Consider the following 16948-nt stretch of genomic DNA (forward strand, 5'->3'; position numbering starts at 1 on the left):
GCACAAATTCAAGTGGTAGTAAATCATCCAGACACTTCTTTGACTCCCAACTCCCACATGTTCTACTGCCTCCTGCCGCATTTAGAGAAAAGGGAAGAGGGGGCAAGAGAACCACATGTGAGAAGGGTCAATACCTGCCTGGGCAAGATGGCAGGCAAAAGAAATTAACAAAAAAGCAAAACTTGCCTATCAGTTCTATCCTTTTTATTTTAAATTGATTTTTAAAAATTTCAATCCTATCCTTAACACACATTGATCAAGTAAACATGCTCACAAACCTCTGTGATATTGTAAGGCCCATTAACTTACTTGATGGCTAACTGTAGCCTGATTTAATTAATTGTTTCCACTGTTGTATTAACTTCACTGAAAATGCCAAAACACTGTATCAAAAGGCAAGTATATGTTCTTTAGCTAACTTCACTGTATACTGAACTGGTATGCTGCTTACCGTGGTCCGAGATATAAAATACATTGTTCTTCCCGCTGCATTTTCTCTAGGGCTTTGTCAATTCCAATGGGAATGTCGTGGTCTTCTCCTTCACCAACAATGAATACCACATCTCTGCAATCAAACATCTTTCCACCACAGCAGCCTTCCAGGTGGACTGAGGGAAAGGAGATAGGACAGTCAACAAAGCTGCTCTAAAGGACTGGCTAATTCAGTGAAGTGATAAATGAGTGTTCAACAATGTAGCAATATCATTTCCCCTTTCTCATTTCATCAAGAAACATACATGGTGTGTTTTGTCTAGAAGCTTAGTCCACCCTGTCTGAGAGTTTAAGAGCAATCATATTTCTAAGTTAAAATTACTGATAACTGTTTCAATAAGATAGCTTAGTAGGTAATGAAACAAACTGGAAATATAGGTTTAATCTAAGCTTGCATATGACAGACTATATTTCATCTACAAGGTCAAGAAATATTGGATTATTTAATAGAATAATTATCAAAATTCCACAAATTTAATATCAAATTTAGGAGTACAACGGCATAAACATCTGTAAATGCATCTTGGCTTCAGATGCTCGGGAAAAAAGACAAAGCTGAGTGGCTGTTTCCCCAATAATATACAAAGGTTTACTGAATACAGAAGTTCTTTCTTTAGGAATCCTAATCTCATTCACAAATATATTTGTGGAAAAAAGGAAAATTCAAAGGTGACAACATTAATAACTAATTTAGCTGCACCTCTTATGCTATTAGAAGTAATAAATGTAAAGTGTGACAGAATCTATAGTCTCCTATAGTTTCACAAATCAAATTACTTAATAAGCTCCCCTGAAATGTTAAGGGAGGAGGTCAATTTCTTGGGGCCTAATTCCTTACTCCACCCAAACTCAGCTCATTCCCAGGGCAATTTCATATTAGATGAGAGGCTTTTATCTTATTTGAAGATAAGACAGGAAAAATGCATAGAGACATATTGCTTCCTTGATCAGTTAGACTCTTTTTTCTAGGAAAAACAATCCTCTGAAACTTTTTTTTCTTTTTAAATTTTATTTTATTTTACTTCTCAAAATACATTGTACTTGATTTTCATGCCCCTTTACCCAGTTCTCTCCACCTTCTCCCCTCCCCCCTCATCGTATCTGTGCACTTGACTCAAATAGTTCAAGGAATTTTTGTGGTTACTGTCTTCTTCCCCCTACCCTTTGTTTGTGTGTTTATTTATTTATTAAATTTTAGGTCCTACAAATAAGTGAGAACATGTGGTATTTCTCTGGGACTTTCTAATTCCTTTTAATATTAAGGATATTTATACCCTTCCATTTAAGTCTTTGACTCAGTAAGAAAAATGGGTGGTTTTTATAACAGCATAACAGTCATCAAGCAATATAATAATTTACCTTTCATAAGAAACTTCTTTATTTCTACTTCTGCAAAATCATGGCCTATATTCAAATCTAGTGATATCCTAAAATGCTTGTTTTCTAAGATTGGTTGATTTACTTTAGATCAATAACTTACTTACTTTAGAGAGACTAAAAATCACTTGTTCTGTTATACTCATTCCAAGTCCAATAAGCCAATTATTATTTTCCAAATTCAAATTCAATTCCAACTTACTCTACTTTTTAACTAGATGATCTCGAAGGTTCCTTAAAGCTCTAAAATTCTATGATTCTATGACCCTGTAATATAACTCTCAATATAGGCCAGAAACCAGCTTCAAAGCTAATTCCTGTAGTTAATCATTTGATCAGATTACCTTTACCCCAGCCCTGAGAAATGAAACGAACTCTGAAGAGTAAACAGCAGTAGTGTAGACACTAGGGGCTAAAAATGTTGCCTGGACATTTATGCTTTAAAGTGCTCTACCCTTTTCTAATTCACTAGGATTTAATAACACCTGGATTTGTTCCCATCTCGGACATTAGGATAGAGTCTAGGAAACTTGGGCCAAACTAGAGAGAGCCTGACTCTTGAGTCGGCTTCTCCAAACAAGGGCTAGAGCTAGACTGGTCCTCAGGGTGGAGCTGGTATATGGCATTTTGTTTTATGTACCATACTCATAAACGCAGATGATTCCCTCTGTTATACTCATGTTTGGATTGCTCTAGATAAAATAAAAACTTAACTTGCAACAAACTGAAAGTTCTTCTGAATTAGAAAATATTATAAAAATAAATTCAACTTTATTATTTTCAAATACATGTATACTAGAGAGATTCCACAGGGAGTCTAAGGCTTAGGATATATATTTTTTTAAATTCCTTTTTGTCTTTTTTTACTGACCGGTAACAGGATCGCAACCCTCGGTGTTGGGCCCGTACCGGGGACTGGCAATGGGATCGCAACCCTCGGTGTTGCGCCCGCACCGCGCTCAGCCAGTGAGCGGGAACCAGTCTCCACATGGGATCCGAACCCTCGGCGGGAGCGCTGCCGTGCTCCCAAGCGGCGCACTCTCCAGTGCGCCACCGGGCCGGCCCGGCTTAGGATATTTTTACTAGAGTAAAAATGATGTTTCCAAAGGGGTTGAGAGTTCGTAAAAGTTTGTGTTCCTAAATATTTTACAATCTGCCCAAGAAATTTAACTTAGACTAATGGATGACACTTTCATGAAAACAAAAAGATTTGTTGAGCAAAGTGAATTTCAGCCCAAATATTGTGGAATGTCTCAAGTATTGAGATTTATTATCATAGTAGCTCACAACTTCATTAACAGATCTTTTTGTCTGAGTTTTGTTAGAAGTATCATCCTCCTCCCTAAAGGAGAGTAGTACATTTAGTGGGGGAGGAAATTATCATGGCTTTTGGTTGATCAAGTTTGAATGTGTTTTCATAACAGGAAATCCAAGACTGCAAAGGATTCCTGCCTGTGTGTTATTTTCCTAGGCTGGTTTTCAGCTTGATGTATGTACTTGATATTGAAATTATATAAGTAATTTTTTTCTCTTTAGATATGATAACCCATCTTAGAGGGAAAAAAGATTGACTACAAATAAATATGTTGGGAAAGGTAAATAAAGCAAGCAAGCCAAAAAAAAAAAAAAAAAAAAAAAAAAAAAAAAAAAAAAAAAAAAGAAAGAAAGAAAGAAAAAGGTCAAACTATAATGAAGGCATAATTAAGAAAGCAAAACTTTCACTGCATCTAGTATCTCTCAGAGAGACAACAAATAATAGAACCAATGTTTGTGGCCATCTAATTGAAAGGTAAATTTGAGATAGCTCTTAAAAATACTTACTACTTTATATGTAGACTGATCTTTTCTTCTGGTAAATCTAACTCTTCAAAATTGGACCTGAACAAGAACTACCTTCAGAACCATAAAATACATTTTTAAAATTTTTTAGGGCCGGCCCGGTGGCGCACTGGATAGTGCGCCGCTTGGGAAGCGCGGCGGCGCTCCCACCCGAGGGTTCGGATCCCACATACAGACCGGTTCCCGCTCACTGGCTGAGTGAGGCGCGGGAGCAACACCGAGGGTTGCAATCGCGTTGCCGGTCCCCGGTCTGGTATGGGGGCAACACTGAGGGTTGCAATCCGTTGCCAGACACGGAAAAAGACAAAAAAAAAAAAAAAATTTTTTTTTATTGATTATACATGTTCATGGGGCACAGAGCTGACCATCAGTACCTGTGCTCAAGATATGATGATCAGATCAATACTATCAGCATAAAATATTAAGCCGATACCAATACACAGATATACACCCCAGTTTATATGTATGTATAAAACCACCACTTTCTAATACTAATTATATCTGGTATACTGTCTTAACAATTCTTAGCAAAGAAAACCATGGCAGCCCTGGCTGTGGAAGACCTGTGATTGCTCCAGATATAATTAGTATTAGAAAGTGGTGGTTTTATACATACATATAAACTGGGGTGTATATCTGTGTATTGGTATCGGCTTAATATTTTATGCTGATAGTATTGATCTGATCATCATATCTTGAGCACAGGTACTGATGGTCAGCTCTGTGCCCCATGAACATGTATAATCAATAAAAAAAAATTTTTTTTATTGATTATACATGTTCATGGGGCACAGAGCTGACCATCAGTACCTGTGCCCAAGATATGATGATCAGATCAATACTATCAGCATAAAATATTAAGCCGATACGCATACACAGATATACACCCCAGTTTATATGTATGTATAAAACCACCACTTTCTAATACTAATTATATCTGGAATGTCAGAGCAAGAGGAAGTATCACAGCCTCAAGATGTACACAGCCTATTCATTTTATTATATCAGCAAGTAGCAAAGGCTGTTGCTTGGTTTACTGGATTCTAAACTTGGAACACTGGTGTGACAATTTCTACAGGACTGCTGACAAGAAAACTCACATACTACTTGGAGCCACAGAAAGACTGCTGATTGCCACAGTAGAGGCCCCCCTCAAGGTGACAGATGCAGATGTGCCTAGTTCCTATAGATTCAGTTATTCTTTTTTATACTGTCTTAACAATTGTTAGCAAAGAAAACCATGGCAGCCCTGGCTGTGGAAGACCTGTGATTGCTTTTGACCTTGCATCTCTTAGTGCAAATATTCACTTAATAAATATTTAATAATAACCATCGTGACTCATTGGGAGCTCAGCCTCCAGGGCTCAGGAGGTCTGTTGCTAATCCCAACCAGCACAATTTACGGGAAGTAAATCATCTATGACGTGCCCAAAGAGAATAAAAGTACATACAGGATGCTTCTACTTAGGGCTTTTTCGGTACAGAAAGAAATAAACAAGTTAAAAAGAGACAGCATTTTCTCTTCATTTAAAGTGTATGTAACTTAAAGTGGGGGAGGTCCTCCAAACCCCACAAAGTCAAACCAAACCAAATTACCCAAGCTTAGCTGTGCTATCTGAGTGTAACCACATCAAGTGAGCTGCAAAACATCACTTAAACTGGAGCTCTGACTTATTGTTCTCTTACTGCCCTAGAGCAATTTTGTTTTGAAGAGCACAGAACACCCTGTTCTGAATGTAGCTGGCACATGAACTCGATGTGCTGACAGCAATTTGTACTCCGATTAAAATAGGGAGAAAAAAGGGAAAAGAACGCATAGCAGTGACAAAAACTGGAATTCAAGAACCCCAAAACTGTACAATTTGTATTTTAGGAAGTAAAACTGAGAAAGAGCCTCCATAACTTAAAAAAAAAGTGCTGTAAACGCTCCAGCCTAAAGACGTTAGCTCTGGTAAGTGTCTGTTTTTCCCTTTTCTAATTATAGTAGCTGGTGTCTGATAGCTTTGCACTCATTCTCAAAACAATTACTGGGTCATGGGGATCTGAATGGAAATGTTGTAATGGCATTACTACTAGACAAGACTGGTCATCTGGCCAGAGAAAACCAGGTTACTCCCAATCAGCAAGGATTTTCTCTGCTGCCTAATTCATGTCAAATACGTTTTTCTGCCTGTGTCTCCTGCCTAATAGATCAGGGCATCCAAGAATGAATGGGATCTCAATAACCCCCTGAAAAGGCAAGCAGAGATGAATTTCTAAAAGCAGGAGGGCATATTAATCATTGATTACAAGAGAAACAGTTCTCATCAGGCATGGTGGTCAAACTGCCTTCCTTTCCTGCACTGTAGCATTTTGTACTATTTGAGACGAACGAACACTACTGTAAGATTGCTTAGGGATGGAGGGACAAATGCTGAGGGCAGGCATGGAACATGGTAACCGGAATAGAATAACATTTATGCAAAGGATTTCTATACCTTAGTCTAAACAGGAAGCACACTCCCAGCAATAAATTCTCCACCAACACAAATGCTTACCACTCTTCCCTTCACGCCAGTATAGTACTTGAGTCAGACCTGGATATCAGTCCCATTCTGCTACTTAACAATTGTGGCTTTGGGCAAGGTAATTTAAATGATCTGAAGCTCAGTTTCTTCCTCTATAGAATAGGGACAATAATATTATCTAACTCATAATCGTTGCAAGGATTAAATTAGGCAATACATTAGACAGAGCTTTCAGCCCAGTACCTGGCATTCGCTCATTCACATGTCAGGGTGTCTAACATGGAAAATTATGTTCAGTATGGATATACAGAGATGAACTCAATAAATGTTACCTATGATTATTTTCCTGCAATTAGTGATAAATTGTACCAGATCACACATGTTTAAGAACTCTGTATAAGAAAACATTTAATGGCTCCACACAGAGAGCTGTCAAAATATGAATAAAATTCCTAGCAGGCAAAGGCAGTGTCTTGTATTTCTTTTGTATCTCATAGTGCCTGGCACACAGTTCAGGGCCAGAAAGTAAATACTTATTTAATGACTAATCTGAAAACAAGGCATTAAGGGGTTGTAATCTTCACTAATTTATAGGAATTTCCCTTTTTGAATTTTTTAGTCAAAACTCCTATTTTAATAAATTCCAGGAGGCTATTCAAATCCTTTACTGATATGGAGCTTTAGTTTTTTACTACTATCCTATCCACTGGCTGGATTTTTTGTTTTGAAACAATAAAAGACTATTTTCCACTTCAATTTTATTTCACCTGAAGTCTTGTAGATACCTTTTTAGAAGAAAGGAGTTATATAAATCCAAAATATTTGAAAGAATAAACACTGTCCATTTTAGGCCAAGTACTATACTACATTATTTTGTGAAAACACATAAAATAAAATTGTTTTAAGAATTTGCTCTCTTCCTGGACTTATTTGCCAGAACCTTCATAAATATTTCAAAAGCATGTGAAAAACAAACAAAACCAAAAAAACCTCACAACTTTATCAGATCTCAACATGGGCATACATGGAATCTTTTTTTCTATTTTCAATTTTTGTTGCTTTTTGTTTTTGGTGTTTCATTTATAAAGAACATACAGCTAGATTTTGTTGTGGTTGCTGTTCTGACTTTATGAGACCTTTTGCCTTTAATAGGTGACTTTATCCCACCCATATTTTTTGTAATCACTGATATGAATGGTTGTATTCTTGCTTTAGGTTTTCTGAGCAGTGTTTTCATGATATTTTTCCTTTATTCTTTTTGCTGGATTGAAGTTTTCCTTGTTCCTCTATTTCCCCACTCCATACCGGGTGGTTTGGAAGTTCTACATACTATTCTTACTAGTACTTTCCATTAAAATTTTAACAAATCACTTAAAGGTATGTGTATGTATATATATTTATCAATGTTAAGAGTTAATTAGCATAATCTCCCCTGGAATCAAAAAAATTTTAGACAATTTTGCCTCCACTCTTCATTTCCTATTCTCAGCACATTTTTAAAAAATGACCCATAACACAGATCCAGACTGTCAAATATTACTTTTAACATTACATTTCTACTACTCTGTGGATCTTTCAGGATAAATGTATCCAATATGGGAATTAACATTTTTGTTCACTACTGTTTCTTATGCCTTGAGTTGTTACTTCTTGGCATTATTTTTTATGTTTTAGTATATCGTACAGAATTTTTTTTCAAAAAGGGTATGAGTCTGCATATTCCAAAAAGTTAATTTTGTTCTCATACTTAAATGATAGTTTGGCTGAGTACAGAATTCTATGTTCAAAATACTCATAGCTATAGACAATGCTCAAAGTATTGAGCATTTTAGTATTGAGAGTCACAATAAGATTCTTATTTCTTTACACATAGCTTGTTCCTCCCTGGAAGAGCTCAGAATTTTCTTTTAAGCTACGGAATTCACAAATTTCACCAGGATGGATGTAGCTAGGTGAAAAACCATTCCTTATACCTGTTTACTATCAACTGGCCCTTTCTTTTTTTTTTTTTTTTTTTGTGACCGGTAAGGAGATCGCAACCCTTGGCTTGGTGTCGCCCACACCGCGCTCTGGCCATTCCTATATAGGATCTGAACCTGCGGCAGGAGCGTCACTGTGCTCCCAGCGCCGCACTCTCCCGAGTGCACCACGGGGGTCGGCCCTAAAGCTTTTTTTTTTTTTTTTTTTGTGACCAGTAAGTTGATCGTAACCCTTGGCTAGGTGTCGCCCGCACTGCGCTCAGCCAGTGAGCGCACTGGCCATCCCTATACAGGATCCGAACCTGCGGCCTCGGCACTCCCAGCGCCGCACTCTCCCGAGTGAGCCACAGGGTCAGCCCTCAACTGGCCCTTTCAATCTTAAGACTCTTCCGTCTTCTCTAGGAAATTTTCTATTACATGTTTGATTAGATACATATTGTCTCTCCTAGATTTACATCCAGGTCTTCTAATTTTTCTTTCATCTTTCAAATCTTTCTTTTTTCTCTATGTTCTGAGGTATCCTTGACTATCAGATAACCAATTCATATTTCAGGGATTGTCCACTTTGCTCTTCAACACTTCCTTGGAGTTTCAATTTTGATAATCATATTCTTTTTTTTTTTGTGATAATCATATTCTTAATTTCCAGAAACTTTCTTGTCTTCCCTTTCCTTTTTCAGAGAAGTTGGTTTTTGATTTATGATTAATATCCTAACAACTATCTCAGAAGATAATAAATAGTATTTTTAAAGTTCTCTTCAATTTCTTCTGTTAGTCCATGTTAGTGTTTCTTCTCATGGTATTTGCTGATGATTTGTTGTTATATGGCACATGTTATGAAGGAAGGATTCAGGATGATCAAATGATTATAGTTATTCAGCACTATTTTTCTTTTTTTTTTTTTTCCTTTTTGTCTTTTTATACTGACCGGGAACGGGATTGCAACCCACAGTGTCGCGCCCGTACCGGGGACCAGCAACGGGATCGCAACCCTCAGTGTTGCGCCTGCGCCACGCTCAGCCAGTGAGCGGGAACCGGTCACCACATGGGATCCGAACCCTCGGCGGGAGCGCTGCTGCGCTCCCGCGCTCCCAAGCGGGGCCCCCTTGCAGGGGGCCCCCCGGGCCGGCCCCCTTTTTTTTTTTTTTTGTCTTTTTCCGTGTCCGGCAACAGATCGCAACCCTCAGTGTTGCGCCTGCGCCACGCTCAGCCAGTGAGCGCACCGGCCATCCCTATATCGGATCTGAACCCGCGGCGGGAGCGCTGCTGCGCTCCCGCGCTCCCAAGCGGTGCACTCTCCAGTGCACCACCGGGCCGGCCCACAGCACTATTTTTCTAAGCAGTTGGGTGTTTCCATGGCAGGCCTTTTCCCCAAAGGGTGGGCCGATTGTGGGGACCTATGGGTGAATACTCCATAAATATTAACTGAGCATTTACTATGAGCTGAGCATGAGTGCACAGGAAGACTGGAGACACCCTTCCCCACAGCTGATGTATGGAAAAGTTTTACTTTAGGAGAACACTTTAGCATTATTTACTTTTGTGAAGAGCTGCCTTTTCACTTTTTTTCCCTTTAAATCTGCTTTAAAAGTTAAAAAAATACTTTACATTCTCATTCTCTAGTCCAACTCCTAACACTTGGAGTCTTCTGAGGCAGATTCCTATTTTATTTTAGAACCTGGCCTTACTGGCTTTAGCTTGTGAGCAAAAGTCACAGCCAGACCGTAGAGTAGTAGTTTTCAGTCCTTGGCTGCAAATTAGAATCTCCTGGGGTCTTTTAAAAAATACCTGTACCCGGAAAATTGAGATTCTTAACTTATTTAACTGGCCTGGGCATCAGGATTTTTAAAAGCTCCCCAGGTAATTCTAAATTCAGCTGAAGTTGAGAACTACTGCATTACAAATTTACTGGCCCAGCTGTTTCATATTGTTCTATAACAATCCTGATGATTGCTGCATAGCCTGCTTTGGCTCCCTTGCACCAGCTGACTGTGAGCTTGGAGTTCTGCCTGAGCTTGTTGAGAAGAACAGTATGTACCTCTGCAGAGGTCTTCTCTACACCTGTTTTGGGTTGGGTATGCTGACTCTTGTTTCTATCAGTTCAATTCCATTTACTTTACATTTTCCAGAAAATCTTCATAATTTCTAATCCACTTTTTGTATTCTTCCATTTTCCAGCATTATTATTGATTTCTTTTTCTGTGAAAAATCTTTCCCCCTTCTCCCACCTATCATTTCAGTGGTATTTGGAGAGGGAAAGAAGGTGAGAGGGAAAGGAGGTACTACAACAACTCGAATCTGCAGATCAATCTGTTGAAATTTTCACATTTGAAAATACTGCCAACTGTCTGCATTCTTCGCATTCAAACGTGGCTGAAAGCACTGAGAGGCAAGAGAACCACATACAGCCAGCATTTTGATGGGCCTATTCCAATTACTGAAGTTGACAAATCAGAATGTGAGAGACTGGGAGTTGAAGGAAGAGAAACTAGTAGCTATTTAGAGCCTTATGTCAGTCAGATTGACTTTTCTGAGAAAGCTAAAGCTTAAAGTAGCAATGTAGCCACTACTGGCAATTAAACTAAAGTATGATGACTAAAGTATCAGTAATCATAATCATGTCAATTAGAGTACCTCAGAACATGACTTTTTTTTAATGGAAAAAGGAAAACATTGAACTTACAAGATGATCATTTTAATTGACACAAGAAAAAGAATGGAAAAGAAGAATCTAAAAATTGATTTGCTCACCTTAGGATCCTCATATATAAAGTAAAAATCAAAATTTCTTTGAGAAATAATAAATCCTGTCAAAGTAACACAAGTTCTCTCTTCCATATACAGACGAATTATGGAAAGGAATTAAAAGATCACAATTCAGTAAAAGCCTTTTGATTCAGTCCCTAATTTAAGTCTTCAAAAAACCAAAAACCTAGAGAAATGTGAGTTAGATAAAATTACTATTAAGAAATTTTATAATTAATTTGGAGACTGTTATTAGAGATAAGTTAACCATGGGTTCTAGGTCAATTGCGGTAGAGCCAAAAGGAGGAGTCAAAGATTTCTTTCCTTAAATCCATTTAAAGGAAGAAAAACAAATTATATAAACACAGTATAGAGGGTAGGAAAAAAGAAATTGTGCCCACTATGTGCTAGGCACCTTCTTCCTAATTGTCACAACAACCTGTGGTGGTAAAAATTACTCCCATTTTACAGATAAGAAAACTGGATGCTCAAGGTGGTTAAGTAATTTATCTAAAGTCATGAAAATATCAGGCAGCAGTCCCAAGATTCAAAACTCAAGTCCATCACTTCCAAAGCCTGTGTACTATTTTCATTGTATCTTTACACAGAGATGACAGAAACTTAGTAACTCTTACGTATCTATAATGACATATTATAATGAGTGACCAGTGTCTACAGTATTGTTCTCCTTCACTCAAGAGCTGGCTTTAGTTCTAGGTTTTATACCTGGTTTTGAGTCTAAGTGTATGGGTGATGCTACAAAGAAAGGCAAACTGTTAAAGACAAGATTTCAAAAAGAACAAGGTGATCTTGGTTTTGGACAGGACCACCTTTAAAGCAACCTCTGTCCTCTTCACCCACATAGCTAACTTCTTTGAAAGAGAGAAAGCAGGACATTTTAACTTTGATAAATGAAAATACAATACAATAAATTTCTATAAAACTGATTTGTTCCAGAAAACCAAAAATGGCTTTTGGGAGAAAACATAAAAATAAACCATTTACTCTAAAATTTCCCAGAAAAGTACATTGTAACAAGATGAGAAACAAAAGATTAGTCATTGCTCTTCCTTAACGGAAACAGAAAAAATAAAATTACATAAAGGATTATTCAAATACATTCTAAAAATTCCAACCACAGTATGTTACTCTTTATGGAAAAGGGAAGGAAATATAGGAAAAAAACACAAACCTGCTCATTTATATATATATATATATATATATATATATATATATATATATATGAAGAAAACACCAAGACCTAATGAGGTAACCAATGAGATTGGAATGGGGTGGAAATAATGGGGAATGGGAGCAGGTCAGCAGGTTAACAGGCATGAAGGGGCAATAACGCTTCTGAGTATACCTTTTTTGTATAGTTTAGAATTGAGGTAAGGTTTCACATACCCCCCTCCCCCAAATAAATAATTAAAATCAACCAGAGTGTGAGGGGAACTCAAAATGGAATACAGATAGTAACAAATGAACCAAACCATATTACAACTGAGTAACACAATACTGAAGGGAGTGAGGAAGAAAGAATTTACTCAAGTTGGAAAAGTGTTTTCAATGCACATGAATGACAAAATTTTGAATGTATGTAATGTCAAAAGAACTATACAGAAATATTTCCTACTTAGAAAAACTTTTTTTCATAGGGGTGTGGGTTAGCAATTCTGAAACTGCCTTGTATATATAGTAGGATTGAGCAAATAAGTAAATATATTGTGGCTAATGAGAGCGAAGTTTCTCACTGTTAGAGAAAGGAGTTTCAAATGAGCAAAGGGAGAAGAACAAACCTGTGGTATCAGATTGGAAATGGAACTACCAGTACGTACTCATGATTTTTATTATATGTACAGACTGATATAGAAATACATATAGATGTGTGTGTATGTATATTGAGGTATGTATATTTCCTAGCTCTGTCTGCTAGAAATCTTAGAAGCAATGACATCAGGGCTCCTTGGAGAAACAGTTGATTCCAGGCCTGGTGCAGGGAAGTTTTAAGATGAGCCTAGAACATCTTGTGGTGCCAGAAAGTAAGAAGTGCTTAAAAAAACAATGAGGGTATTTTGAAAGGACACAAGAGCCAACTTGAAGGAGTTTCCAGTGGTCAAATCTGGGACAATTTGGGCAAAAAAAAAAAAAAAAAAGTAATGAATAATAACTTACAGAATAAAATACATATCCATAGTTCCATACTGATATGAACAAGTGAATAAATATACAGGGGAGAATTCCCTTATATACAATAGAATTCCACTTAATAAATATACAAGGAACAATGGAAATAGAAAAATTACCATTAGTCAAATACCACAGTAATAACTACTGCATGCAAAAATCATTAATAAATGCTAAAATGAGTGTATGAAGTTATAATGTAACACAAGATAGTATTTCCCTCCTAATGAGAAAACAGTAATCTTACCGTAGAGAGACATGGCAGACCTTACCTTAACCAAATGATCTAAGTTACTATCATGAGTAACGAGAGACATCAGCATCATGCACCTCTTGATAATAGTGAACTGAGAAGGGTACATCATCGCTTACATGGTATTTTCCCCAAAATGCATAACCTCAATCTAGAAGAATATGTATCTCAGCTCTTCTTCATTTATTCAAAAACATCATGAATGACAATGATCTAAACACTTCAGCTGCAATAGTACAGTAGTAATATTTATAACTCCTTCCAAACAAAACAAAACAAAAAACACAACTAAATTTGAACTAATTTGCCAGACTCATGGAAATGAAATATGGGTTTAAAGTAGTATATACAACATTAAAAATAAAAAACTCAACTATTCTAGTTTACTGTTTTAAATAAAGTATTTTTTTTTTCCTTTTTGTCCTTTTTACTGACCGGTAACAGGATCACAACCCTCGGTGTCGCGCCCGTACCGGGGACCGGCAATGGGATCGCAACCCTCGGCGTTGCGCCCGCACCGCGCTCAGCCAGTGAGCGGGAACCGGTCTCCACATGGGATCCGAACCCTCGGCGGGAGCGCCGCCGTGCTCTCAAGCAGCGCACTCTCCAGTGCGCCACCGGGCCAGCCCTTAAATAAAGTATTTTAAAATAGGCCTTTTATAATAGCAGTTCATGTTCCCATCCTTGTTTAGTGATTTGACTTTTTTCTTAATGAAAGTATTTCTCGCAACTCTGTTTTGAAGTACTTGAGCTCAGTAATGGCATCTCTCAAAGATTTATGCATGCAGAAAGCCTTTACCGAACCCCAAATGTGTGTTAGGCACTGCGGTGATGCTGAAAACAAAAAGATGAAGAAAGACTCTGGTCCTCAAGCACTCACTGTATACTGGGAGAACTGGTCAAATGCTGATTACAGTATAAAGTGACAAGTAGTGTTCACAGTGGTATACTATCATGCTCTGGGAGGGAAGAAGAGTAATCAGTTATCCTAGTCCTCAAAGGTGTCCTTACTCTCACTTAGCAAATGAAGAAATAAAATAGCTTTAGATCGCTCAATAAAAGGCAAAGCAGAACTTGAACCCAGCTCTCCTGATATAGAATAAACACTTATCCAATTTTGATCTAAATGATGAACTGTTTTTTATCTTGATGACAGCCATCAGATGGGTTTGACAGTGCTGAAGGGGATTACCATATACTTCTCTGTTTAGTAACTTTGTAACCTTGGACAATTATTTAACATCTATGAACTCATTTTTCTCACCTGGGGACAATAAATTGTACCTCATAAGGTTATTGTGAGAAATAAATGAATAAATATGTGAGGCAACCAGTATAGCTGTTGACACATCAAGGAATTCCTTGATGGATGTGATTACCTTTTATTCATTTTTTAGTTTGTAGAAGCTGGTAAGGTGCTTGGCATATACATGTTGAATTAATATTTACTAAATGAAGTCATTATTAAATAAATGTTGAATCAAAAACTATTCTTGAAATATGTTCAATATGTTTATTTCTGTAAATAGATTTTTAAAAAAATCTCCATTTCATCCACATAAATGGAACCCAACCTTTAGGGACTAGTTCCCTCTCACAGCAGTACTTACTTTCTACTGTTGCTCCTTCATTTGGGTTTGAGTATCCCTCTCCTTTTCGTTTGATTCTCCGGATAATCCCTCCATCTTCAAATAAATCCTCTCCTTTGAAATCAAGGAGCTCAATCTAGAAAAGAAAAAGGGATCTGGCTTAGAGAAGACCAAACAAAGCCAACTTAACATGTAAAGGCAAGGGCAACCAATTCTTTCATTTTACAAAATAAAACTCTGTGTTTTAAAAATGTATTTATCTATGCATCTTAGTTATTGGAAAAATAGAAAAAAAGAACACTGCACTTTTCAATAGTTGGAAAGAATTTCATGTAATGATAATGTCTAGGACTACATCCTGTGGGGCTGCAGTGCAGAGACAGACAGGAAATACTAGGAAAACTGCCTCGTGGGCAAAAAGCCAGAGCTACAAGGTGCTGGTGCAGAACTATTTTCTCTGACTCTGAGTCCACTACTTTTCCACTCTGGATTTATGGAGTTCCCTTCTTAAAATGTAAGAATAAAACCTATGAATCTGGCCTACAACTGACTAAAGGTGTGTTTTACCTAATTAGGATGGTTCTTAAAATCAGCTTTTGCCAAATATATGTAATTCAACACAATGAATAACATTATCAGCACCTATTCCTTCTGATAAAGAGGTGAGATCTGTGATATATACAAACCTCTAGAATATGAAAATACCTTATAACTCGGTACAGGCATATTTCAACATTTATCTCCAACATTTCCATTCTGTCTCCTGGTCAATTTTGAGCATGTAATACTCATACCACTGACCAGAACTTTTATTTATAAGTCTAGTGTCTTATGTTTATTTGGATATGACTTTTTTGTGTCAGGGACACGTTTCTAAGAAAGCACTGGCATAGAACCCTTGGGCTTGTGGGAAACAATTCAAGAAGTCAAGCTCCAAAATAAATAAGTTGGATCTGATTTTCAATAGCAAGCTTAATTCCTTGTTCCACTGCCTGCTGCTTCAAAGCCAGCCCTATAGTACAGCAGATGATGACAAGGCAACATCACACACATACTTGCCTCAAAAAAGAGAGTTGCATTTGAGGGAATTTTAGGAAGACTGCCTGCTGAGCCATATGCATATTCTGGTTTGCACAGCAAATGGCAGATCTCTCCTTTCTTCATGGTAGCCACCCCAATGTCCCACGCCTTGATAACTTGGCCTAAAAGAAAAGAAAAGGTAGCTAAAAGCTATAGGCCATATTTAAAAAGATTTAATCTTCATAAAACAAAAGTTCAGACAAATTTCCAGTTCTTCAGACTACATATCCAGCTCGAAAGTATAAGCTACAAGATGACAGAACTCAGCAAAAGCTATGCACGATGAAATATTACATAATTTTTTGAAGGCTATCAGAGAAGATTCCCTGCTGAGAAGGATGAAAATAGTATCAATTCTTAAACCACACAAAGATTAAGTCTTTGAAAACTGGCCATAACATAATCCACGAAATGTGACTATGTTGCAATTATTGCTTAATTTATCATTTCAATATGTTTATTTCTATAGATTAAATAAGTGCATGTTTTCTAGGCAGAGAGGGAACAAAAATAGTATAGAAAATCAAGTTTGTCCCCAGGAAGCTTATAATTTAGTTGGGTAGACAAAAACATCAAAACAAGAAACAACCAGAAAAGTACAAGTTGCATAAAAAGGTCCATAAAATTGCATAAAGCAAATTTCTTCTTAGAAAAATGTTTCTTTAAGCAAAAAGGTATGTGTCATTTTGTCAAATCACAAGAACTACAGAACTTAAAGTTTTTTTTGTGTGTGCCTACTTCCAGGAAACTAAAAATTAAATTTACTGCTCAGCTGTAGAACTGTATTTGGTGATATAATTGTAATCTCAATATTTATAGCTCCTATCATGAGCATCGTTAACTATATCTTATTGTAAGCAGTCTCAAATCCTTTTCAAAATAATAAAAAATTTAGGCAAC

At 37.1% G+C, this 16948-nt stretch overlaps 1 protein-coding gene across 1 annotated transcript in view; it reads right to left on the reverse strand.

Annotated features, from left to right (window-relative positions):
* Nucleotides 1–16403, reverse strand: part of FKBP5 (FK506 binding protein 5) — a 38061-nt gene extending 21658 nt beyond the window's left edge. Inside the window, exons 1-3 of the mRNA XM_008591606.1 lie at nucleotides 16028–16403; nucleotides 14990–15104; nucleotides 452–608 (exon numbers count right to left, since the gene is read on the reverse strand). Coding sequence (XP_008589828.1) covers nucleotides 452–608; nucleotides 14990–15104; nucleotides 16028–16132 — 377 coding nt within the window. The 5' untranslated portion in view covers nucleotides 16133–16403. The remainder of the gene's footprint in view (nucleotides 1–451; nucleotides 609–14989; nucleotides 15105–16027) is intronic.
* Nucleotides 16404–16948: the final 545 nt, after the last annotated feature.

This window comes from Galeopterus variegatus, unplaced genomic scaffold, assembly GCF_000696425.1.
Source record: "Galeopterus variegatus unplaced genomic scaffold, G_variegatus-3.0.2 Scaffold7078, whole genome shotgun sequence".
Classification (NCBI taxonomy): Eukaryota; Metazoa; Chordata; class Mammalia; order Dermoptera; family Cynocephalidae; genus Galeopterus; species Galeopterus variegatus.